Consider the following 27,312-nt stretch of genomic DNA (forward strand, 5'->3'; position numbering starts at 1 on the left):
CAGACCACCCAACCAGGGGGAAGAGCTGAACCAGGACTTCTCCAGTCAGCTTATGGAGGTGGTTAGGTCAAGGGATGTTATTGTCATGGGTGACCTAAACTACCTAGACATTTGCTGAGAGGAGCAGATAGCTAGGTCTGACTGCTCATGTAGGTTCCTGGTTGTATTACAGGACCTTCACCTTATCCAGGAAGTGCACAGCCCCACTAGGAGTAACACCTTGCTGGACCTGGTCCTGGCCATGGGGGATGACCTGGTGAGAGGACTGCAGGTTCTTGACCACCTGGGCAATAGCGATCATCACCTGCTGGATTTCACTATCCAACAGAGGGTGTCAAGGGCTTACACAAGGCCAATGCCATTGACTTCAGAAGAGCCAACTTCAATGAGCTTAGGAGACTAGTGGGGAAGGCACTGAAAGCCCAGAAGGTAGAGGAGATGGGACTCCATTAGGGATGGTCATACCTTAAGGGGGCGATCCTCCAGGCCCAAAGGGTAACAGTCCCTGAGAGAAGCAAGGGGGGTAAGAGTGCTCAGAAACCCCCTTGGCTCAGCAAAGGCATTCAGCAATGCCTGAGGACTGAAAGAGGGGCATACAACCACTGGAAGGGAGGAGCTATCACCAAGTACTCCTCCTCGGCACATGAGCATAGGAGGGCTATTGGGAAGGCCAAGGCAGAGACAGAACTCAGGCTAGCGTCCAGGATTAAGGACAACAAAAAGTCCTTTTTCAAGTAAGCTGGGAGCAAGAAGATGGCACCAGGCAATGTAGGGCCCCTGAAAGATGCAAACAGTAATCTTGTGGCTACACCAGACAAGAAAGCTGGTATTTTTAAATTTCTTTGCTTGTTTTCTTGAACAGGGACTGGGACATCCCACCTACCAGAGGTAGAGACAATCTCGGGGATAGGTCTGTCAGTGCAGATGTAGTTAAGGATCTTCTGGAAGGGCTAGACATTTTTAAATCTGCAGGTCCAGATGGCCCTCCACCCGATGATGTTGAGGGAGCTGGCAGGGGTCATCGCGGAGCCCTTAGCCTGGCAGTATGAGCACTCGTGGTTATCTGGCCAGGTGCCGGGGGATTGGAAACTGGCTAATGTGGTCCCGATTTTCAAAAAAGGGAGGAAGAAGAACCAAAGTAACTATAGGCCTGTAAGCCTCACCTCGGTGCTTGGAAAGATCTTGGAGAGAATCATCAAGGAGCAGGGGAGATCATGCTCAGAGGCAATCAGCATGGGTTCATCAAAGGCAGGTCCTGCCTGACCAACCTGGTTGCCTTCTATGTCCAGGTGACTAAATCCTTGGATGATGGTGTCATCGTGGATATAGTCCTTCTAGACTTTAAGAAGGCCTTTGACACTGTCTCTCACCCCATCCTCATCAATTAATTAAGTGACTGTGGTATTGATGCCTACATGGTTGGATAGGTAGAAAAATGGCTGACGGGGCACACTCAGAAAGTAGTGGTGGACAGGTTGTACTCAACCTGGCAAGAGGTGAGCCGTGGGGTACCCCAGGGCTCGGTCCTTGGGCCCGCACTGTTTAACATCTGCATCAGCGACTTGGATGGGGGGTGGAAAGCACGCTGTCCAAGTCTGCTGATAACACTAAGATGTGGGGCGAGATGGACACACTTGAAATGAGAGGGAGACTGCAAATAGATTTACACAGACTACAAAAGTGGGCAGACGAGAATAGGATGGGGTTCAACGCAGACAAATGCAGGGTGCTGCACCTTGGGAGAAGGAATCCACAGCATACATACAGGCTGGGGAGTTCCCCTCTTGAAAGCACAGAGGCGGAATGGGATCTTGGAGTCATTATTGACTCCAAGATGAACATGAGCCACCAATGCCAGACCGCAGCCAGCAAGGCCAGCCATACCTTGTCATGCATCCAAAGATGCATTTCAAGCTGGTGCAGAGAGGTGATACTCCCCCTCTATGCAACTTTTGTCAGGCCGCAGTTGGAGTACTGCGTCCAGTACTGGGCGCCGCACTTCAAAAGGGATGTGGCCAACCTGGAGAGGGTTCAGAGGAGGGCCACTCACTTGGTGAGAGGGCACCAGGACAGGTCCTATGAGAAGAGACTGAGGGACTTGAACCTGCTCAACCTCAGCAAGAGGAGGCTGAGAGGGGACGTGGTGGCTGCCTACAAACTCATCAGGGGAGATCAACATGAAATAGGTAGAGCCCTTTTCTCCCCAGCACCACCTGGGGTGAGTAGGAACAATGGTAATAAGCTGATGGAAAATAGGTTTAGGTTAGAGACCAGGAGGCAATTTTTTACAGTTAGGGTGGCCAGAATCTGGAACCAATTTTCCAGGGAAATGGTCCTCACCCCTACCTTGGGCAAATTCAAGAGGAGGTTGGATGATCACCCATCTGGGGTCTTGTGAACTCAGCATTCATTCCTGCTTGTGGCAGGGGGTCAGGCTGGATGATCTGTTCAGGTCTCTCCTGACACTAGCTACTATGAAACTATGATTAGCTCCAGTAGTAAGAGGGAGCTTGCTCCAGAATAGTAAGGGCAAGGAGCCTGTAAAAGGAGTGAAAGACTGTGTAGAGTGAATTACCCTGAACCCTCAACAGTACTGTTAAAATAATTTCTTAAAACAGAAAAAAAAAAGCTGGTGCAACATCCTCTATAATTATGATTCTCAACCAGGGTGCCGTGGAACTCTACGATGCCTTGAGATCCTTTCAAAGGTGCCAGGCCTCAAGGCAGTCAAGTGCACCTTGAATCCTACTGGGATCTTCAAACCATCCCTCATATTTCTACCCAAACCTCCAGTTTAAACAGTACAACAGCCCTCTGACTGTTACTCAAACTATCCTCACACTGGGTCCAAACATAAATCCTACCTCACTAGCTGTATGCACCAGGCTTCCCTGAGCTCCAGGCTACATTCTCACCCTCTCTCCAGCAAGACCTCAGAACCTTACTGGTACCTTCAAGGCAGCTCAGCAGTCCTCCAGGCATTCCCTTGTAGCATTCCTTCCACAAGCTTCTTCCCCTGCAGCCTGAAGGGCCAGACTACCTGTTTGCTTTCAGGCACTGGCTTTATGTGCCTCCTAAGCCCAGCTCATCAGGTCATTTGACGCTGCAGCCTCCCCCACAGGTGTCTGCTGACCTGCCTGCTTTCCCAGCTGGGGCTTAGCTCAGCAGTCCGTAGCCCTTTGCTTTTAGGCTGCCTCACTGTCTGCTCTGGTGCAGTTTCCTGCTCCGTTTCCACTCCCTGGGTGAGTTGACCACCCAGGTCTGGTCTCTGCCTGCAGCTTGCTGCCATTTTCTTTGCTGACAGATACTTCCTCTTAGCTAACTGGCCTCCTGGCTACAAGTTCTGCCACAGTCAGCCTGTGTTAACCAGTAGTCTTTTGACTTTTTTTTTTTTTTTTAAATGCAGCTCCCTCAGTGGCAGGGATGCCCGGCTGCCTGCTTTCTTGAAACTAGCCTCTATTCAGCTGCCCTGGGTCCTAACTGCAGCATTCTCGCTCCTTAAAATAGCAGGTATCTTGAGTCTCAAAAAGTTGAGAACCACTGCTCTATAATGTGGTTCTTCATTGCTCTATCCCAGTATTCATATTATTGTCTGATGCAATATTTTGTGCAGTTAAATGTCTTCACGGTGTGGCCCTTTCTGTTGCTGTTTCTAGAAACACTGCTTTGTGAAGAAGGACTTCCATGAATTGATGGGACTCCTCAGACTCATTTTTAACCAGTCAGGGCAATAATAATGGTGTGGCTGCAGGACAACCTCTTCGAAGTATCACCACCTGACTCCAGTCATTTTTTTTTTTTTTGAGTCCCTTTGACTTTGTAGGAGAGGTTCCCAGAAAGAAAATTAATCCACTTGCTTCCCAAACAGTTTCCTCCCACTACAAGACAGGTCCTGGAGCCACTCTATTACTCTTCTGCTGAATGTGCTCAAGTATATTCCCCACCTGCAAGAAAAGTGGACTCGACCCTAGTTACTTTTATACCTTTGGATGCCTTAAATCTAAAAATCATCACTAGCTTTTATATCCTTGCTAGTACTGGTTGTCCAGATATACACTAGGAAGTGCAAGGAGAACTGAACATATCAGACAATGTAGGGACATACAATGCCCTGGGTATAGTATCACCCCAGCCCTGAGCCAACTGAAGTCACAAAGAAGTTTTCTTGCCAATATGAAACAACTTGAATTGTCATTTGAAAAAAAAAAGGGTACATAGGAGTTTATAACAGCAACCACGATTGCCACCATAACCTATGATACATATACATACAGATGCAGAAAGGAAAATCTGATAATTTCAGTGCAGCACTGCTTGAAGCCAGTTCCTTCGGCAGCACTGTAGGAACTGCATAGCATCCTGGTGCTGCCCGCCTTGGCCCTTTCTCTTATGAGGTAACTAGGTAAAATAAAAAGCCATAGTTCACTGCCATCAACTTCAGCTATCAATGTACCAAAAGTGGCACAATGTGACCAATATCTTGTCCCTTTCCCACTATCACTGCTTTCAAGAGTCAAACTCAAGAGCCTAAGGACTTCCACCAAGGACTTTCACCAGTCTGTTAGTCAGAAGCAAAAACCCAGAAGTATGAATTCTGCCATGGGCGACTGGTGCCTCCTAATACTGCAGGGGCAACAGTGGCTGATCATCCACCAGGGGAAGGGGTCCCCCAGCAGCTGATCACCGACTGGGGGGCTGGGGCTGGAGGGGTCTGTGTGTGGCCACATGCGCACCCTCTCCCCATGCAAAAGTCTGTGAGGGAAGGGGCGGGGGAGGGGAAGGGGTCATGGTGGGGAGGGAATGAGACTGGGGCTGGCACCAGGCAGGGATCGGGTTTGGGGCTGGAGCTGGGGTCTGCTGCACCTGTGCAGCTGCTGCTTTCAAAGGCTGCAGCGAAGCACGGAGCAGGCAGAGCCCAGCTCACCTGGCAGCTGCAGCCCACCCTGAAAAGAACACCGGGCTCCACGTGTTCTATTAGCTGGTCTGGCCAGGGCCCCATTCACCGTGAATGGGGCCCTGACCGGGCCAAGTCGTGGGGTAATCAGAGCCCAGCGGCTCGTCCAGGTCCACGGTGCATTGGAGCCAAGGGGCTGGGGGAATGTGCCACCCCTCCCCCGGCTCCCCTGCAGTGTGACCAGTGGTGGGAGCCACCGGGCTCCAATTGCCCCATGACCCAGCCCAGTGGACAATCCCCACAGTGCATCAGGGAGTGGGGCAGGGGTGGGGGTAAATGATTCACTCCTGCCCCTACCCGACTACGCCCTGCACTGTGGGTGGCATGATCTCCACTCCTGTCCCCCATCTCCCCTGAAGAAATCTTACCTACCTGCCTACTGTGCTGAGCCAGCTGCGAGCCCAGTGCTCCCCTCGCCCCTGCTGCAGCTGCCTACGGCCAGGTTGCCTGGCGGCAAACCCGGAAGTGCTGCTGGCACTTCTCTCAGGGAGGGCATGGCCAATCTCAGGTGATGCATGTGCACCTGCATGCACCCCCTACACGTCACCAATGAATTCTGCTAAGTGATATTCCAACAAACTTTCAAAAGTGATTTGACAGTTCAGGTGTCTCCATTTCAGACTGCCCAACCTGTGTCTCTTAAAGGGGGAGTGCTCAGCATTTTCTGAAAATATCAAGATTCTCTGGTTAGGTATCCAGGGGTTAGGTATTCCTGGGGGGTATTTGAACTAAGATATTTAAAGAAAATGCTTTTCTTCAAAACTCAATGAATGCCTCTTATGCTGTCAAAAATATACACTGGCCATGGTTAGTGAAATTTTGCCAGACCAATCTGGAATACCAATATTTAGACAAGACAAAATAATGCATATGCTGCCATCTAATGGACAGTTATAAATTAAGAACAAATATATACAAATTGTCATTAATATCTACACTAATGGAGAATAAACACATTATTTCATTCTACAATAAGCTACAAGAACATTCTGAAGTCTAGTCCGCTATGACATTATTAATATAAATTTGGAAATAAAAAGATAAACCATATAAGACTTACTAGTTGTGGGTTGGTGCCATTGGAAAGAATGTCTAATAAGTCTGCAGAAGAAATGAAGTAAAATCTGGGGAAGGCCAATCTCTTGGTGTCTAAATATTCAGCCAAGGCTTTCTCACACAGAGACAATCTAGGGAAACAAAGCAGAGAAATACAGTCCAGAATAAATAGACATGTTTCCATTAGTATTTAGCACTGCAGGTCAGATGAACAAATACAGTTCTGACACCAGAAACAAATTTCATGTCTGCAAGGGTCTTAACGATCATTATTGATATCATGTGTAAGGTACTCAGAGGATTATACCAGGTCTGGGCAAAATACAGCCCACAAGCTGTACACAGCCTGCCAAGGGATTTTGTCTGACATGCAGCACATCCCTCAGCCCCACCCAGCCCAGGCATAGCGGGGAATCTGGGCCATGATGCATGCAGCCAGTTCTGCCACCCTCAGGCACGTAGCAGGATTAGGGTGGCATGGCAGCCAGACTCACTTCTCAGCAGCCCTCACAGCAGTAGTTCCTTCTAGCTGCTGCTGCCAGTCTCTGGACACATTGCCTGGACACCCTTTCCCTTCTGCCCTGCACCAACTTCTGGGGGCACGGGACAGAGCAGGTGGGAGGGATCTCCACAGAAACCAGCCATTGACCCACACAGAAAGGCTGCATGGCCAGGTGAATGGGACAGGGCCATGGATGGGCAGGAGTGGCATCCAGAAGCAGGAAGGGTGGGCAGGGCCAGGGCTGGGATCCGGGCTCACAGGGCAGTGACAGTGCAGGACCACAGTACAGGGCAGAATCACAATCTGCTGCCCACATACCCCTGTCACAAGCGCCGGTTCCACAGGCAGGTGTGCATGGGGAGTGGATCACGGCTCTGCCTCAGGTCCCAGCCCCGCACTATCATAGCCCTGCAATCCCAATCCCAGCCCCAGCCCTGCCTGCCCATCCTGCTTCCAGACACTGCTCCCCACCCATTTAACAATTTGCATTCAGTGACCTTGAATATGAAAAACTCAACCAGTCAAACAAAAAAAACCCTTTAAATAACACTCATTACATTTTTGGATTCACAACTAAAATAGCTATATGTATAAAGCTCGTGCATAGCATGTAGCTAGTCCTCATGAGGAACATACAGCTTTTGTAACTCAACATGTTTATTTTAATTTCTATACCAGACTGGGTAAAGTTACCCTAGTTTAGGGATTTACATCACACGTCTCCTACTATTTTTATACTAGTCACACTGATAAAAATGCATCTCTCTATGCTCTAAGTTTTTAAATGTGCATTTTCCAACCAAACTACCACTATGTTAAATGTGAAGTGTATATTTATCCGTTCCAGTGCATTTCATGATTCCTCAGAGTATCTAGTTTTGTGCATCAAAGACAGCTTTGCAATATTAAGGCTGTGAATTTAAATACCTAGTAATTATGGATGTCAAATGAACACTGACTCAGTCATGCTTGGGGGTCAGGCTAGATGATCTGTTCAGGTCCTTCCTGACCCTAGCTACTATGAAACTATGAAATGTGTGTATTTTTTATTATTTGTTAGATCGCTAAATATATACCTAATATAAAATATATATGAGATAAGTGAGCTCACATTGCACTTAAAACCTTATCAATTTCTTGCCTCTTATAAACAGGAATGCTCAGCCTTAACACTGAGATAACAAGTTTTGGGGTTATAAATTATTGTCACAAATAAAAAATAATGAATAAGTTAATTATTGAGATGGGCAGTCTGTTTTCAGCCAACCTCAGTCCAGGAAAGAGATCTAAGAGTACAGGGTATGTCAACTTAATTTTGCTAAACCCAGCACTGTATGCCAGCAGAGAAAAGGGTAGCCCACCTGCTCTGAATATCCTCCAGTTCTTCATATAGACCTGGCTTGTTGGTAGCCTCAACTACATTTGGAGTTAACTTAGCATCATAGGCCAGTTCTTTAAAATCAGCATCAATTCCTTCAAAACGTTTGGAGTCCTATAAATGGTAAAACAGAAACCATATTGACTATTAACTCGCTAGTTTCTTTACCAAAAAAAGACTTATTCTTTAGGATCCCTTGGCTACTGCCTTATCCATACATCTGGAATGGGTGCTCTTCTAGGCCAAAAAGCATCATTGGCACCATTCCATTTAAGTCATTCAGTCTGTGTGAGTAGAGAAGGCATCATGGCCCATTGTTTGGTCCCCACCTATCTAAGAAAGAGACGTATTAAAGGATCTGTTCAGTAACTGGTCCCCGGTACAGCCCATTTCCCTATGCAGGTTTTTTTTTTTGTTAGGAAACTGAGCATTCTTTGGCTGTCCCCCTGGTATCTTTCTTCTGGATAAGGGAGAAGTGTCTTAGAGCAGAAGTTCCTCTTCAACACAGTTAAAGTCCTTCCATGGGAAGAACAACAAATCTTTTTCTCATCTCCAGGATGATCATTTCTCTCCCTGCTGCAAAATGAGGAGTAGTCAGTCTGTCACTCATATGGACACACCTACTACCAGTGAGAAAGGTCCTTCCACACTTTGGTTACAAAGGGAAGGCTGAGGAAATCCTACGTGTCCAGCAGAGAAGCAAGTGGACACCTCTACACATATATTAATACATTTTAGTTAATGCACATTAAATCTAATGCCTCCACTGTGAGGTACTAGGAACATGTGCATCAGTCTGTCTTAATGTACATTCACTACAGAGCATGGTTTTTAAATGACACAATGCACATTCTCCTATTTGAATGTGCATTAACTAAGCACAGATTTTTAGTGACACTTTAGTGCACATTAAAATAGGCGAATGCACATTAAAGTGCATGTGGACACCCACCACTAACAAATTAAATTCTCCACCTATGTGAGGCTCATCAGTTGCTCAGGCAATTCAGTGAAAAATAAAAGCTGCATTAAAAAATGATCTGCTTAGGTCCCTTCCAACCCTACCAACTATGAAACTATGAAAAGCCTTGTTGGCTCTGTTTAAAGTTAATGACAAACCACACAATAGTGCCAAGCTATCCCCCTCCCCTGCAAGTATTTTTGTAACAACTCAATAAAGTGGTCTCCAATTTCTTTGTAAATAACAAATTCTGTGTTTCACTTCGAGTGAATTTAACACACATGCATCCCACTTCTTGGGAAAATATTATCATCCTGCCCTAGAGACACTCCCATGGGAGTCCAATCTCCAGAGGTATTTGAATTTTGGCCTCTCTTCTGAAAAAAAAGAAGAAACTGCAAATTAGTGCCAGATGACATGTTCTTATTGTGATGGGGACCCTTATTCAGTAAGAAAGCAGATTTAGATCATAGACAGATTTCATGGACACCAAAGTGCTATCAGATAGTAATAGCTTTCTGTCACTAATATTCCAGGCTGTTTTATCACTGTGCATTTTATTTTTTATTGCATTAGCACCAAAAATGTAGTAGGTACTTGTTCAACTAGAGGAAGAAAGTCCTAGAAGAGAACCTGGTCAGACAGACAAGGACAAAAGTAAGAAAGGAATGCAAGATGATATAAGGGGAATGGTTGGACAACTGTGGGTGTAGCCAGGATTACTGTGCTCACCCTCAACAATGGTTTCAGCACTTCTTGCTATTAACAGCTACTGCAAGTTAAAGCAGCCCACAGACTACTCCAGTTTATACCAGGGATCATGTACTCCACACAGACATGGTGGTAGCTAAGTGAAAAAGCAAGCTTTATACTCTGACATGTCAGTACATAAGAATATGAGCTTTATCCAACTCAGACTAGGTGTGTGCAGTCCAGATAAAGACCAGGAGCCAACCAAAAATACTTTCTTAATTGGAAACAATTTCTTTTTGGAAACTCCTTTAAAAGTCACTGGAGAACAGTAAAATTCTTATATAACGGGTTTGTGTTCTCCCTGTCAAAGAATAAATAGAAGAACAACTGGCCCAGCTGCATGTAATTGCATTTTGAAAGTTCCTGTCAGGACTGTCTAGTCCAAACTTTTTTGTTTTCTATTTGCCTATGTAATTATCCATATTTCCTCCTCTGAAGTAAATGGAAGAATGTGTTTTGTATAACAAATAATGCTGGCAGCCTGGCATTCACATAAAGAATTTTGTATTTGCATAGTACAGAGAAGAAAAGGGGAGCCCATTAAGGGTTTTCATCCTTGTGGAATCACCCAATAAGGAAACACAGCACAACTTCCATTATGGGAAAGCTATGTGGCTTGCTAGATAAGCTTAGGCAAATAAAAGAGTTACCAGTTTAAGTAGTAAACGTTAAGTGGCAAGCCCCTCTGTGGTTAACAGGGTAATTCCAGCAACTTGGGTTCAAATAAAGAAGATTGTCCTATATGCCTTCCAAACTGAAAGAAACATGATTTCTGTTTTTCTGATTTTTACCTCAGGGAGTTGTGCCCGGATATCTTCTGAGCCTATGAATATGCTTTCCAAGTGAGACCATGTACGCTGCACTTCAAACCAGATAGAAATGACAGAGTCTGCTGCAGACAGCTTCTTTTGCCATCCAGATACTTCCTCCAGGAAGAAGGCAATATACTTGGAAGTCATTAGATTCTGCAGCTGTACCTGGTTGTCTTCTAAAGTTTCAATTAGATCTTCATCAGATTTCAACAAGGGAACTTTTGTCTGGGGGTGAGGTTCATACTGGAATTCCATGCTGCTCCAGGTTGTTTTAAGTTCTTTTAAGACCTTTTCCATGCTCATTTCCTTAACTGCTTTATCCACAATGCTGCGAACCTGATCCTCAAAGTTATGGAGGTTGAGTTGCAGCAGATCAGCCAGAGTAGTATCTGCATCCATGGTGAATTTCACACCTGTTGCCTGCATCAGCTGGTTCCAATGCCTTTCCCTAATGGCGAGATTCTGAAGTTCTGCCACAGCCCTCAGAGATGTCAGGGTGTTCTTTACCCTATTGTCCAGCCCAACGAAAGCGTCCCACGCCCTCATTTCTTTATCTAAGTTTCGAATATCTTTAGCAAACTTTTTGCACTCAATGTCCATGTTTTCAACATTAATATCCTTCCATTTTGTGGTCTGCCAATCGTTGATGCTCGAGTCTACAACAGAGATCATATCCCAGAGTTCCTTGAGAAGACAAACTTCCTTCCTGCATTGCTTTAGCTGTCTATAATCTGGAACACCGACTTCAAACAAACCAGCTGATTCATAAATTGAAGCCATGGTTGACTCCATTTGTTTAATCTCAATGTGGTTTGCATCCAGTATTTGGTAAGGATTTTCAGTATCAAACCTAGAAAGAATTATTCTCCATAAGTAAGACTATAATCACTTGTAAACAAAATATAAGCCAACTGGTTTATGTGAGACAAAACAGAGATGAAACAGCTATAACTTGTTCCACTGGATACTCCACATAGTGGTACTGACGTTCGGCTTCAAATCATGAGGTGCCCTCATCACTTACCCTGAAAGTCAGTGATTTTTCTACCTTTAATTTCTACAAAGAGTAAATTGTGTGATAAAAAGTAGTGAAAAGGAAAGCAACATTGTAAGCAACATTTTTAGCTTCTTATGGAAAAATAACCCAAAAGCAAATTTCCCTCTTTGTGTCTAGTTATTTTTCAGATACCTGTACCTGCTGTCACTTTGAGGTACAAGTTACTGGCAAAAGAAACTAAAATGTTAAGGTTCTTGGAACATGTCCATTTAATGGCATGATGGGATCTGATCCCCAGTCCCAACAATTGACCCCGTCCCATGCCACACCCATATCGGGGGGACAAATTCTGGGATCAGGGATGAGAAGCTGCACCCTTTGTACTTACTAGTGCAAAGGGAACCCCAGGATAATGATCCTAGGCTGTTTCTGCACTGGCAAGTTGAAAGCCAGGTGCCCAGAGCTCCACATAACCTGGGGCTGCCCCTTGGGCCAGGGCAACAATCAGCTGACTGCTGTCTCCCCACTCTCCCTCCCCCATCCCTGACAGTCCTAGGTCCAGTTGGAGAGCTGGGGATGCCTGCATTGAGACTCAGCTGATTGTCAACCTGGGCAGCAGACAGGACTGGGGCTGATTCAAGCCCCTGAGCTGTCCTGGCTGAGGCTGACAATCAGCTGTTTGTCAAGCTGAGCCTGACAGCCCCCAGTCCAACTGGTCCTCAGCCCCAAACATTTCAAGGGCTTCCCCAACCAGGGAGTTTCAACCATGCACCTGGCAACTCCAATGGGGCATTCTGGGGCAGCTCCAGTAGGGCTCCAGATACAGGGGAATCAGAGGCTCCTGGCACAGGGAGCTGAAATTTATGGAGTTTCTCATCCCTGAGCCCTGAATGATTTATACATTACTCAATCATTGATTTAAAAACAGAAATAACCTAGGATCAAGGACTGGAATCCTGGTTTTCTCTGCTACTTGGGAGAGGGAGACTTATCACAGTGCTATCAAGTCAGGCTCCCCCTTGTTTGTTCTGCTTCTGACCTCAGTATTCATGCATTCTTAGCCATCTAGTGGCCTGTCTTCAGCAGCAGGGATGGGGAATCCCATAACTCAGACTTTTCTATAGCATGGCAATTAAAGTGAGATGTGAAATACAGACTTATACCCTCATGATCAAAAGTGCATAAAGCTCAGGTCTCGGAGTTCCTGGAAGATTATTCTAAATATCGAGCCATTATGTATATAACTGGCATGCACTATGGATGGCATATTTTTCTTTTCCCATTGTTCATAGAAAATTTTTAGCACTTGCATGTCAGGGCTACATGCCAATGAATAAAATGGCTCTGGGCAACTCTGCAACTACATTGATCAAGTGCAGTAACAGCCATAGCCTGTACACATTTTCTGTGGATATGTACATCAAACTTAGATGCCTGCAAATGGAGCTGGCTAGAACTTGCATCTATTGGTCTTAGCCTCTGGAAGGAAAAGTGACTGTGTATGTGTTCCCACAGCTAACAGCCTAGGGCACATGTTGGGGGGAGACAAAGGTCCTGAATCCTATGTCATCCTCACATAGATGGGATTTGAACCAGGGATCTCTCTGACTTCCCAGTACAGCACTCTAATCACCACAGGTCAGTCATTTTGCAGGGCCTTCTCCAGTGCTCCTTTTGAAGTTGAACTAGTATCATAATCCTTGAGGAAAAAAAAGATAGAGGGCAGTCCAGAAGCTTCTGACCCACTGGGTGCATTTACACATCTGCTTAACTGCACAGTAAACTAATTTGCTGCAATAAGCATCACAGTCTATAGAGGACAACAGATGTATCAGTGGCATATCAGGTCAGCACCAATACAGTAAGAACTGCTACAGTCCCTTCTACAAACAGCCTAGTGGTTAGAGCACTTGCTGAGGCCATGGGAAATCTGGGTTCTAATTCCCTGCCCTCAGCCTCATGGGAGTTTCAAACCTCCTTCTAGAACAACATCCATGTCCCAAAGCTACAACTGTTAGATTCCCTCTTGCGTGTTTTCCTTCTATCTCCTGGACACTTTTCCTTTTGGCTGCCAAGTGGCTTATCGTCAGCAGGACAGGACATGCCATCCTGCCTGGTCTGTGGTCAACTGATTCAGATAAGGGACATCAAGATTCTCTCAAAGGGAAGTGAAGCTATTATCTGAGTCCACAAGACGTCTCCTGACTTGAGTAGGTGCTCTAACACCTTGACTGCCAGGTAAAACAGAATGTCATTGGATGACTTGGATGCCTAAAAACTGTATAATTTCAGTTATGCATTTTAGCAATGAATTCTACCCTTAATGGGTCTTAATGCCCATGAGTCAGGTGCCTAAACTCCAAGGAGGAGCAGAAGCTCAGACCCTCCTCTATGCCTAACATCTCCCACTGGCTTGCTCATTGCCAATAGGTGCTATGAATCACTTCTTGGTGACGCCTAGCTCTCCTCAGTTGCTGCATAAGGATTCTAGGTCCCTAACTGTCAATTCAGATCACCTTCCTGGGGCAAGATACACATTTTTAGGCATGCTGAAGCATAAACAGAGATATCTATACTGCTGATCAGGATATTACCGTAAATCATATAAAAGCCACGATTCTACTCCTCAAAGTGACACCAGTCCTTTCCTATGCATCAGTCCTTTCCGGACACTGCTCCTATGTACACCAGTCACTTTTGAAAATAGGACTTAGACCCCAAAATCTTTTGAAATTTCTGAATATTTTAAAAATAGCTTCACTGAATCCAACCTCTGAATAACACAGGACAGGGTCCCCAGAGAGAGGACATAACACATATCAACTCTGGCCTTGTAACCAAATAAAAAGAGAGAAGTAAATGTTAAAATATCTGCCCTTAAGGGCATCTTAGAAATGTCCTAATAAGGCTTTCTCTCTGTGATTCTTGTCATGCCATTTTTTATCATACCTGAATGGTGCCTCTTTGCGAAATTTTTCTCTAAATTTATGCTGCTCAACATCAAATGCTGCACAGCCCTTGCGAAGAACTGTCACTTCATTTGCCTGCAAAGGAGCCACATGCTGTTTCACAGTTATTGCCAGCTTCTTTATGTTGTTCCATTTTTCTGGCAGCTCCTACAAACAAAATTTAAAAGCTGGCAGACACTATTTTCCACTTGATATAATATGTATCTGATCTCTTTATAGTTACAATGCTGGAAAAGCACAAGACTTACTTTCTTACCCAATAAGGATAGTTTTATCATTATATAAAGGCAAACACATGACTTTTACTAAAACAGAACTGAACTATTCCACCTTGAAAGTTAAGAGCTTCCCCGCTCCCTTTATACACATACAAACCTTCTTTGTTCCAAAATGCCCTGTTTAGTTTTCTATATCTTGCTTCCATTCTTTTTTTTATTTTTATGAGGCCACTTCCCTTATTCCATTTCTTTTCCCAGTACAAATCACAATAGGAAAATAATGAGGAAAAAAAGGAACAGTTAAAACAGAACTTTGGACTACTTTTTTTTTTAGAACCCATTCTCTGTCTGACACTACTCAAAACACTTGGGCCTGCTTACCAGTTATAATATCTCCAACCACATGAACTACAAAAGCACCAGCCTGTCTGGTAGACAGGTGCTCATTCAAGAGCAGACACAGGGGTATGAGGGTGCAGTGATGTAGTGAAGTTGCACCCCGCCTTCACCACTGAGAACACCAGTCACAAGTGGTGAATGTATGTGTAGTAAGCTTACCACACATGCATAGTGCACCCGCTGCCATCACCACACCCTTCTTTGCAGCATCTTGGAAGCATTACGTTAAGAAACATTACATACTGGATACATTACATTAAGAAACATATCCACTTCTCTTTCTGTACTGAAAAGATAGCAATCAGTGCAGGTTAACCTTGCCAACCATGGTTTTGCCAACCACAGATTTGACTATCCACGCTTAATATTCCATATACCATTTTGGCTACCACAGTATACAGTTTTGAGTAACCACAGTTTTCCATGGCCATGAATCAGCCTGCCACCTTCCCATAAGCCTTTTGTCTTGCCAACCACGGTTTTGCCAACCATGGGAACTTTCAGGAACCTAACCTCAGGGGTTGGCAAGGGAAATCTGTACTTTATTTAGCTGTATGAAGCCAGCAGGTTGCTGGTAAGAAAAAATACTTTTGTGGCTCCAATATCCTAAGGAGAGCTTTGGTGTTTCAGCTTCCTTACAAAGAAATTATGTGCTCTATTTACTATAATCACAAAAATTCAAACACTAAAAAAGGGAAAAGTTTAGTCAAAGCCAAGTCTCATACACAGCACAGCTCTCCCTGGAGAACAAAAACAGAATTATCATTCCATAAATTTATAATAGAGGGGCACTTTTTAGAAAGCTCTTGCTTTAGCTCTAATGACCAACACAAGGGCTGTAATGGGAGCCGTTTAAATAAGCCTTTGGTTAGGTATTTTTTTATTTTAATAACTTAGATAACATGACTCAGAGCACCTCACAATCTTTAGCATACCCCCACAGCTACTCTGAGTGATAAAGATCTATTACCTATGTTTTAAAAATGGAGAACTGCAGCTCAGAGTGATAAAGCCAGGTTCTTAAAGGCAGCTTGGTAGTATGATTTTGAACAATGTCTAGGTTCCTATCCACATGTTTAGGTACCTAGCTACCCATAAAAGCCTGCCCTTGGTAACTTAACCAAGGTCAGTCAGAAAGCACTTGGAAGATGTAGGAACCAAATACACATCTTCAGAATCCAGAGATTTGTCCACACTATGGAGCTATTGCTGCTACAGCTGTAACAAGATAGCTATGTTGGCAGATACTCCTAGGAGAAATGTGGAAAAGAGTTTTCTGCATGTATATATCACACTTGCTAAGCTGTAGAAAACCTTTTCCAGTAGCATACCTGTATCTTGATAAGCTTTGTCTGCATAAATCTACATCAGTAAAAGGATGTGATCTCTTCACACCCATAAATAACATATCTATGTCCAAAAAAATTGTAGTATAGATAAGACCTTAAACTAATGCTCTGAACATAGGCATTACCACCAAGCACTACCACCCTAGTACCACACTCATAAAAATGGCTCATTGGACCTATAAAAATAATTATAAATCATATCTAATAAAGGGTTGTACTTTAAAAATGTATTATGTTCTTCAAGAGGAATTGTTACAAGTTTTGACAGCCAAAAGCTATGCCTTTCATAAGAAACAAAAGACTTTATCTCTATTTTAAATGAAAATCTCAATGCAACATTAAATAGCGCTGCTATGACCCATCCACAATAGATTTTCTGCAACCCAGTTGTCAAAAGAGTCTAATCAATGGCTAATATTAGCAGGTGGTTAAAAATTAAGTAACATAAATGTATGCGTCTTTTAAGTAAGTGTCTATTATTTAGTACTTTTGTATACTGGTCATTATTCTGTACCAACCTCAAGTTGTTTATATACTTCCTCTGGCAGTTCTTGCTCATATATCTTCAGTAGTTCAATGGTTTGCTTTAAGGGCTCAAACATCTCATCAGTACTACTCTGTCTTTCTTTAACAGCCATCAGGTGACCCATAATCTCTACCAACCCATCATAATCTCCTTTTTCAACTTTTTTGCCCAAACCTCTATCAGCAATTTTTATAAACTCTTCAAGGTCAGCCAAACTAAAAAAAAAAGGAGAAAAACAGTTAGAGCAATTTATATTTACACAGGTTATCAGCTTTAGCCCAGACATTTGGATTGGTACAAAAATCAATAGGAATGGTCATTTGAAACACTGGCTATCTTCCTTCCTGTCCAATTCCTTCAACTGGGGCTTTAAAACTGCAGCTCAATAAGCCCTTACTTACATGCTTAAGTCCCATGGAAGTCCAAGGGACTTAAGCTCACCTTCAGATGCTTTGCCAAAGAATAAAGTGGGCTGCTGAATCAGGCCAAAGGAAATACTTCAGGGAAAGACAGACAGTTTTTAGTCATGACTGTCCAGTAAGTCACATAGTCTTTCTTTCTTCCTGACTGGACAAATTAGTACATCTTTCCAGCATTTATCATATGTGAATTTCTAATTCCTTTTCAAAGCTCCTCAATTTTGCACTTATGTCAACAAAACTAGATAAAACATCCATAAAAGGAGTGAAGACAAAACAGCATATGCAAAGAAAGTTCATTCAAAAATGTCAGAAATGTACGTTAAATGTTCCCATGAAACAGCTTGTAATATTAGTCTGCCTTTATTGTTGGGTAAGCTGAAGTGTGTACAGGATAATTACAAATCCCTACGATTAGACAGAAGTAATAAAAGAGAAAGAGAGAGATTGTGGAAGGTAACAGAGTAATTACAGCAGAGGAGTGAAGAAGTAGAAGTAGAACCTAGGAATCCTGATTCACAACTATTCAGCCACTCAGGTGCACTGGACATCTAGGCTTAGTTTCAGTCAAAGATCAAATCAGAAGTGACAGTCTCAGAGAATGGAATACGTAGTGGATCTAATGGAACTGCCAGTCCATGACACTATGGATGGACACTACAATTGTTTGTACTTCAGTTTATTAGTTCAATGGACAGAAAATAAATGCCCCACGGTTCACTATAGAACTTTGGACAACACCCAACAGATAGAGGTCTGGAAATGGAGCAAAAAAGCATTTGTTACCTATGTGTGACATGTTCAATGAGGTGGTGCTTAAACATCAGGCTCCACCTTTTGATTATATTAAGCAGAGAAGCTTTAAAGGGCCGGGCATCAATTTTCATCCAACCATCAAAAACATTCATCATCTCCAGGCGGTTGACTTCATCATATATCTTTTCATATGAGTCTATCTGTTCTTTGAACTGTTGCAATGTGGGAGGGGTCTCTGGAACACCATCTTCAGCATGGGCTTCAATTTCTGCTGCGGTAAGGACATGCCCATACAGCAGGAACTGGCGTATGAATTCTTTCCTGTCATCCCCATAGAGGTATGAGTAATGGTCAAAGGAACTGCGGTAGTCACAGCAAATTGACATAATGTTCTGAACACGCTCCATCAGGTTGTGGCGCAAGTCAGCTAAATCGCTCATGTCCTCCATATCAGCCTGGAAAACAAAAGAAAGGTGCTGTGACTTTATGATGATCTGGAGCAAGTTTTGCACAATGCTGCACAATGAAAGAATGTCTGACAGAACACGGGACCTGATAATGAGGGAAAATGCTGTGCTCAGTTAGTCTCGGTACCAACGATGAGATTCGATAGATGTCGTTGATGAGTCCTTCTATGATGTCATAAAAGCCATCATTAGCACCAGGGTCCAGAGAAGGCTGGAATACCAAATCTGGCTTCACCAAATCCAGTTGTACCTCAAATAGGGGGGCGAGTCCTGCCTTGGGATCTAATGGAGCAAAACAGATAATGGAATCCAGGTTCAGGTATGAAGAGAAGTGAGTTTATTTCATCACCACATATTCCCAATCTCTGTGTCTAGAAAGGAACCATTTCAATCACAGTGAACACTTTTCATGACCAAAATGTTAAAAATCACTGGTTACAATCTATTAAGGAGGAACTGGGTGGGATAAGAGGCATATGGAGAGTGGCTGTCTACATTACAGACACCATTACTTGTTTTAGAGTTCCTGGTAACTTAGAACTGCAACAGTAGTAAGTAGACTTAATTTATTTCTTTGCATGACATTAGTGAAACTCATACTGAAATACGGTACACAATTCTCATTTGCATATTTCTTAAAAGACGTTGAAACTGGTGGAGGGTACAAAAGGGAGTCATAAAATTACCTGACAGAGGGGAAATGTCCTGTAGGGAGTGATTAACACATCTCACTCTGTTTAGCTTACAACAAAGAATACTGGATAGATTCAACAGAGGCAAGCAGTGAGGAAAGCCAAAGCAAAAATGGAGCTTAGGCTAGCAGCAAAAGTTGAGGATAACAAGTCATTCTTTAAGTTCATAGGAAGCAAAAAGAAGGTACAGGGTAACTTAGGGACCCTTCAGGATGAACTACGGCAACTGGTAACAGATAGGATGGCCAAAGCAGAGCTTCTAAATTATTTCTTTGCATCCATGTTCCAGGACACAAATACAAATATGCATCCCACTGGGACCTTAGGTACGCCCAGTATAGATACGAACCCACCAACTGTCCGAGCTGACTTAGTAAAAGGGCACCTGGAGGGGATGAATGTATTTAAGTCAACAGGTCCCAATGATCTTCATCCTAGGGTACTTAGGGAATTAGCTGGAGTCACAGCAGAGCCACTGGCACAACTGTTTGAGCACTCGTGGTGCTCAGGACAGGCCCCAGAGGATTGGAGAAGGGCCAATGTGGTCCCTATTTTCAAGAAGGGGAAGAAGGAGGAACCGGGTAACTATAGGCTGGTTAGTCTCACCTCTATCCTCTTCAAGACCTTTGAGAAAATTGTTAAGGATCACATTTGTGGGGGGCCAGCAGGTAAAATGATGCTAAGGGGCAATCGGCATGGGTTCATAGCAAGCAGATCCTGCATGAATAACCTGGTTTCATTTTACGACCGGGTCACAAAATGCTTGGATGAAGGAATAGAGGTAGATGTTATTTACTTAGATTTTAAAAAGGCCTTTGACACTGTCACAGCCAATTCTGATAAATAAACTAAACAGTTGCAATGTAGATTATTACACAGTCCGGTGGGTAAAAAATTGGCTTATGGGATGCACCCAGAGAGTGGTGGTGGACGGGTCAGTTTCTACCTGGAGAAATGTGGGCAGCAGAGTCCCCCAAGGCCCTGTCCTAGGACCAGTACTATTCAATATCTTCATTAATGATTTGGACGAGGGAGTAGAAAGCACTCTGTCCAAGTTTGCTGATGATACCAAGCTATGGGGGAAGGCACACAAACTAGATGGCAGGGAGTGAATCCAGGCTGATTCGGACAGGCTGGGGAAATGGGCCAAACAGAATAGGATGCAGTTTAACAAGGATAAGTGTCATGTGTTGCACCTGGGGAGGAAGAATCATTAACACTCCTACAGCCTGGGAGGTACCACTCTAAGTAGCACAACTGTGGAAAGGGATCTCAGAGTCATAGTCGACTCCAAACTGCACCCTTTCTTGCATAAGTAGGTGCATCACAAACATGAGGTGATACTTCCCCTCTATGTGGCATTAGTCAGGCTGCAGCTGGAGTACTGCGTCCAGTTTTGGGCACCACACTTCGGAAGAGATGTGGATGGCCTGGAGAGGGTTCAGAAGAGGGCCACTTGTCTGGTTAAAGGCCTACAGAAAAAACCCTATGTGAGAAACCTAAACCTCTTCAGCCTCCACAAGAGAAAGCTGAGAGGTGATCTCGTGGGGGGGCCAGTAAGAAATAGGGGATACAATGTTTATCAGGGTGCCTGTTAAGGTAACTAGAAATAATGGCCACAAACTGGAAGACAGCAAATTTAAATTGGACATCAGGAAAAAACTCTTTACAGTGAGGGTTGCCAAAATATGGAATAAGCTTCCAAGGGAGGTGGTGCTGTCCCCTTCCTCGGAGGTGTTGAAAAGGAGATTAGACAGACACTTGGCTGGGGCCATCTGACACCAGTACTCATTCCTGCCCAGGGCAGGGGGTCAGATTCAATGATCTAATAGGTCCCTTCTGACCCTAACATCTATGAAACTATAAGTCATGCCTGACCAACTTGATTGCCTTCTATAATGAGGTGACTGGCTCTATGGATGCGGGGAGACTGGTGGATGTGGTCTGCCTTGATTTTAGCAAGGCTTTTGATATGAACTCCCACAACATGCTCCCAGGCAAGTTAAGGAAGTTTGGGCTGGATGAATGCACTGTAAGGTAGATAGAAAACTGGCTGGAGCATCAGGCTCAGAGAGTATTAATCAATGTCTCAATGTCTAGATGGCAGTTGCTATCAAGTAGAGTGCCCCAAGGTTCAGTCCTGAGCTGATTTTATCCATGTCTTCCTTAACCTGGAAGATGGCATAGAGTGCACCCTCAGCGAGTTTGCAGAATACACCAAGCTGCAGGGGAAAGTGGATATGCTGGAGGGCAGGGCTAGGATTCAGAGTGACCTAGACAAATTGGAGGATTGGGTCAAAAAGGAATCTGATGAGGTTCAAAAAGGACAAGTGCAAAGTCCTGCACTTAAGACAGAAAAATCCCATGCACCAATACAGGCTGGGAGCTGACTGGCTGGGCAGCAGTTCTATAGGAAAGGACCTGGGGTTACAGTGGACAATAAGCTGAATATGAGCCAGCACTGTGCCCTTGTTGCCAAGAAGACTAATGGCATACTGGGCTGCATTGGTAAGTGGGTTGCCAGTAGGTCAAGGGAAGTGATTATTCCCCTCTATTCAGCACTGCTGAGGCCATATCTGGAGTGCTGTGTTCAATTTTGCCTCCCCTCCCCCTCCTACCCACCCATACACATGCCCACACTACAGAAAGGATGTGGACAAACTGCAGAGTCCAGAGGAGGGCAACAAAAATGGGGGGGGGGGCAGGGGAGGGAGGCTAGGGGACATGACTTATGAGGAAAGACTGAAGGAATTGGGCTTATTTAGTCCAGAGCAGAGGAGACTGAGAGGGGACTTAATAGCAGCCTTCAACTACCTGAAGGAAGGTTCAAAAGAGGATGGAGCTAGACTATTCTCAGTGGTGGCACATGACAGAACAAGGAGCAATGGTCTCATATTGCAGCAAGGAAAGTTTAGGTTATATATTAGGAAGACTTTTCCCACAAGGACGGTAGTAAAATACTGCAAATACTGCAATAAGTTACCTAGAGAGGTGGTAGAAGTTCCATCCTTGGAGGTTTTTAAAACCTGGCTAGACAAAGCTTTGGTTGGTATGATCTAGCTGGGGATGGTTCTGCTTTGAGCAGGAGGTTGGACTAGATGACCTCCTGAGGTCCCTTCTAACCCTAACTTTCTATAAGTCTATTAGTCGGTGATTGAGAGATGACGTGATTGCAATGTACAAGTATCTTCTCAGGGAGGAAAAATCATATACCAGAAAGCTCTTTAGTCCAGTAGAGAAGGTACAAGAAAAATAGCTGGAGCCAGAAAATTCAAATGAGGTACACATTTTTAATGATGTTTTAATGGTTTCATTGGAAAAATTATCAAGGGGGGAGAAGAGAATCTGTTTCTTGATGTCTTCATACGAAGACTGGATGCTTTTTTGGATGATGTACTTTAGCACAATCGGGTTATTAATCACAGTATAGGGTTAACATGATTAAATGTAATGACCTGTATTATACAGGAAGTTAGACTAGGTAATCCAATGATCCATTTGAACCTTAAATTCTTGAGGAAGAAGCCACCTGGTATGGCAAACATGGTGAATCTTTTAACACAATGAACCATAGGTTCACAACAAACAAAAGAAACACAATTCATTTCTACAATCTCTGTACTGCACAAAACCGTAGTGTGGATGAAGTGAACCAACTTCCCTGGGTCAGGCCATTGACCAGTTAGTAAACTGGGCTGTTGAGTCCCCTCTACATATGAATAAAAATGAATACCACTCAGTGCCTATGGATAGGAGAGATGCATTTTGTCAGGGCCTGTTCCACAGAAAAAGCCTCAGACTGTGCCTCTCCATGTTCTCATTAGTACTGTGTATGGTGCTGCCTAGCCCTCATTGTTAGCGGTTCTTCTACACAGATTTACCTCCCTCTCTCCAACTTATCCGGTTCCTAAATACATCCTGACAAACAGCAAGTCCACGGTTATGACAACCAAGCAATATCAGTGTGAGCCTGGTGGCAGAACCATGCTGCTAGCCAGCATGTCCACAGATGGCATGTGAGTAGGCAGGCACACTCACTCCTTTTCATCATGCTAGGATTACTGGGACCTCTGCCTCATCCAGGGAAAAGCTCACTGCACCTTATTTTACTGCTATGTAAGCTTACAGTGTATTAATAGCATGTGGAGATGCACCCACTGGGAAGACTTCCATTGACTTTAATAAGGAACTTCACTATAGAAAGTTAGGGCCTTGTTAGATGTTGCACTTTGAGCTGCTCGAATGTTGAACAGTGTGTGTGCTACCTCAGGTTTGGAGCAGTCACACCTTAAGGCCAAAAACTGTCTCTGACTGTCCCCGACCTGCACCGCTGTGACTTGCCATGAGACGACTACTGGGCAGGGGTCTGACTAGGAGCCACAGCTGTGACTTGTCCCCCACAGGGCAGCTGAGCCAGGACAGGCATCTATCCCTGCTCCATGTGAGGGTATGCAAGACAGTTGGCTTGGTGCCAAAACTTCCTCATGGGCAGTAAGGTTCTAAGGGTGGAAAGCTTGTCCACACAGAATAGGAGGGTGGAGGAGGGGATACTGCATCCTGGCATGCTGCAACTTGGGTGGCTCATTTCTGGGGAGTGGCCAAACATTAAGGACACAAGAACTGGGTAACACAGATCAGAAATAAACCTGCCCTGAAGTGTCATAACTTTAAGCTGCCTAAAGTGTGGCTAACTAATTTCAGGTGTTAAAGCGTGGGAAATCCTGGAGTTAAGAGCTCCAGGAGTCAACTACAATTAATTGTAACAAAGCACTTAATGAGAGCAGGTTTGAAAGCAGGGGTATTTCACTCAAAAAGTTAACCTTAAAATGGAACCCCAACGTTTTTGGTTTCAACTGAAAAAGTTTTCACTGAAAAGTCAACATTTTCTATTCAGCAGAAATTTTCCTTTCAGGAAAAAATTCATTTCAGTAGAAGCCCAATTTTCTATTGTGAAAGAGATGTAATGGAAAGCTTTCAGCTAGGTCTTCTCTCCCTCTCATCCTCATCTTCTCTCCCTTTCACCTGCCACATCTTGGTGTTAAGTTATTCTTTGGGCGTATGGATAGTATCTAAAGTGATGGTCCTAACTGACAAGGGTTAGTCTTCTAAAGGGCTCCACCACCTCTACACTCTGCTCCTTTCCTCTTGGATGATGAGTCATCCTTCTCTCCTGACTATGAGTATGGGTACCCGGCTTGAGGCTTCTCCTTGACCCTGTTAGGATGCGGACTGCATGACGGGTCGATGACCGTACCATCAAGTCAAGTCTCTTCCCCTGGCGTGCTCTGGTCTCACTAGGATTAATCTTCCCTTTCTCTGGGATTGGTGGATTCAGGATGAAGAGGTCTCCACCTGTCCATCTTGGTGGTTTCCAATCAGGTGACGCACTAGAACTCAGGTGTACATCTTATGACTTAATTAACTGTAACTCACATGTTACCCACCCCGCCATCCGGCATTACTTATCTCATGCCATGAGTCAAGTCAGTCACTTACTCATGGCTGCAGTATCCCTGGTATCCCACGAGGGTTTGGCTGGGTGGGTCTTGGTTACAGCAGTCTTCCTTCTTCAGGTTTGCTGCAACATCCCCTTTCCCTCTTGATGCCAAATGCTGAACCTTCCTTGGGGCTTCCTCTTGAGCCAATCAGCACCAGCCCCCAGAGTCACATGTTCTCTGGACCCAGTATGTAATCTGAGATTTCTCTCCAGGCTCCTTTTAGCATGCTGGAGAAGCACAGTCCATTCAGACCCAGCTGCGTGGGTTCCCATCCCCCAGTGTTCTTCCCTACCATGCCGGGAGGTGCAGCCTGCCTGGCCCCTGCCAGGTGTGCGTCCCCTCTCTCCCTGCCTGGAGCTTCCCTTGTACTTTGGGGAAGGGTAGCTCACCCAGGCTCTGCTGTATCCATTCCCTACCCCAACAGCATCCTTCTCCAGCACACCAGATGGCACAGCGTACCCAGACGCTGCCGGGTAAGTTTTCCCCAGGAGCTTGTTGCCGGTGAACCAGGAAGGCATGGCTTGTCCAGACCCTGCCGAGGAAGTTCCCCCTGCAGCATGGCCCTTCTTTCAGGGGTCTAGCAGGGGCTGCATCCCAGCCACTGCTACATGGTGGATAGAGGAATGACCTTCAGGGAAGGTGAGCTACAAAATAAGCAGGGTTAAATCTGATAAAGAAGCAGTGGCTGACCAAATGGCTGCAGCTCCACCATGATGTGGTGGAGGCAGCAGATGGCAACACTCTCTCTCCTGAAAAGCTACATATATTCTCTGACAGTGCTGTGACATGGTGAGTACAGGTTGCCACTATAATAAGTTTGTCCAGCCCTGAGCCATAGGTTTATAAGTCCTTAATGGTGGAGCAGGCAGAAGATGTTAGAATTTCAACAGCTGGGAAGGCTGACAAGGACTGCAGTGGAATGAGATTGTTTTGGTCTCCTTGCCATTGGATTAAGGTCCCATTCTGTTGATAACCACGTGAAAGCTGATGTTCAGCAGCTTCTCCACAATAAAAGAAATGATGCCCAAGTGTCTTCCATGAAAATGGCTTTAACACACTTTTCAAGTCCTTGACTGACCAGCTGGTAATGACAGAAGCAGGATTGTGAGGCCTAGAAGCTCCTAGCCATGAACTGGTATGAAGGTGGCAGTTACAAGAAGGTCATCTAAGACTTGGATTTGCAGGCGTGTGATTTGGCAACTGAACTGTGACTGAGCAGCCCATTTTAGGATCTGCTCTGCTCAACCAATCTAGGGAGGGGGCTAGAAAAAGTGCCCTAAAAAGAGTCTACCTAAACACCCTTTTCCTGACTGGATAACTATGTCCAGTGGCATCACCTTTACTGTGGTCAAAATCAACAAAGACAAACAATATTTTTGGGGATCTGGAACATCAGGACCCTCATGGACAATTTTAATAGTAAATGTCCAGAGTGCCACACTTTAATTGTGGCTTGAGAACTCAGGCAACACAGTATTGACATCACTGCAATGATTGAGACCCAGCAAGCAGGAGATGGCCACTCAAAAAAAAAAAAAAAGAGAGATATCTATACCATTTTCTGGAAGGGTAAACAGGAAGGAGATCATTGACTTCAGGAAGTTGGCTTTGCCATTAACAATGAATTCATAAACCAACTCAATGAGTTCCCTATCAAACTTAAACTGGAAGGGAGTCAACATGCCAATGTAATCAGTGCATATGCCCTGATGCTGCTGCTGATGAAATCAAGCAGGAATTCTATGCCAGCCTTGACCGAGTCCTCTCTGATGTTCCAGAGGGAGACAGACTTATTCTGCTCATGATTTCAACACCAGAGTTGGAAGGGACTTGAACCTTTGAAACAGAACTATCAACAAGGTGGAATGGGGAAAATCAACTCCAGTGGCATTCTCCTCTTGACCAAATGCAAAGCACATAGACACACCATCACCAACACCCTGTTCTGCCAGAAAAACAGGTACAAGACATCACGGGAACACCTGTGATACAAGCACTGGCATTTGATTCACTGCATCATCATTCACACCCAGGATTACAAAGATGTCCACAACACCCAAGATATGCTAGGAGCTGACATTTGCTGGACCGATCACCGACTGATCCACTAAACTGTCACTCAAACTGGCTCCCAAACAATGGATGCAGCAGAAGCAATGCCAATGTCAAAGGACTCAAGAACCCAATCACAAGACATCTTCTACCAGTGCCCCAACAAAAAATTGGTGAATTACAATTAATGGGAGAACGACAGCAGTGCCTGGGGTATCTTCAAGTCCATTGACATCTGCAGCTGCAAACAGATGCTTGGATTCATTAACAGGAAACATTAAGACTGGTTTGATGATAATGACCAGGAGAACCAAGAGTTGATTAACCATAAGCACAAGTCCTTTTGTGTTTTACTAAATGCCATCAACTCCAAGCAAAAGAAATTGAATCATCAACAAGCCAAGGCAGAGGTCCAAAAAAGGATCCATAATATGAGGAACAGGTGGTGGGAAGAAAAGGTAAAGGAGATTCAACATCTTGCTAACATCCATGATATGCATGTATTGTTAGTGCCACCAAAGCCTTCTATGGTCTAAGCACTCAAGGACCAACCC

General features: G+C 44.5%; 1 protein-coding gene across 1 annotated transcript in view; it reads right to left on the minus strand.

Moving 5' to 3' along the window:
• Positions 1 to 27,312, minus strand: part of DNAH9 (dynein axonemal heavy chain 9) — a 480,799-nt gene that overhangs the window by 380,017 nt on the left and 73,470 nt on the right. Inside the window, exons 16-22 of the mRNA XM_090059292.1 lie at positions 18,602 to 18,798; positions 18,080 to 18,504; positions 16,867 to 17,089; positions 14,363 to 14,529; positions 10,396 to 11,266; positions 7,874 to 8,004; positions 6,015 to 6,141 (exon numbers count right to left, since the gene is read on the minus strand). Coding sequence (XP_089915418.1) covers positions 6,015 to 6,141; positions 7,874 to 8,004; positions 10,396 to 11,266; positions 14,363 to 14,529; positions 16,867 to 17,089; positions 18,080 to 18,504; positions 18,602 to 18,798 — 2,141 coding nt within the window. The remainder of the gene's footprint in view (positions 1 to 6,014; positions 6,142 to 7,873; positions 8,005 to 10,395; positions 11,267 to 14,362; positions 14,530 to 16,866; positions 17,090 to 18,079; positions 18,505 to 18,601; positions 18,799 to 27,312) is intronic.

This window comes from Crocodylus siamensis, chromosome 8 (assembly GCF_052110815.1).
Source record: "Crocodylus siamensis isolate JL-2025a chromosome 8, ASM5211081v1, whole genome shotgun sequence".
In the NCBI taxonomy this organism is placed as follows: domain Eukaryota; kingdom Metazoa; phylum Chordata; order Crocodylia; family Crocodylidae; genus Crocodylus; species Crocodylus siamensis.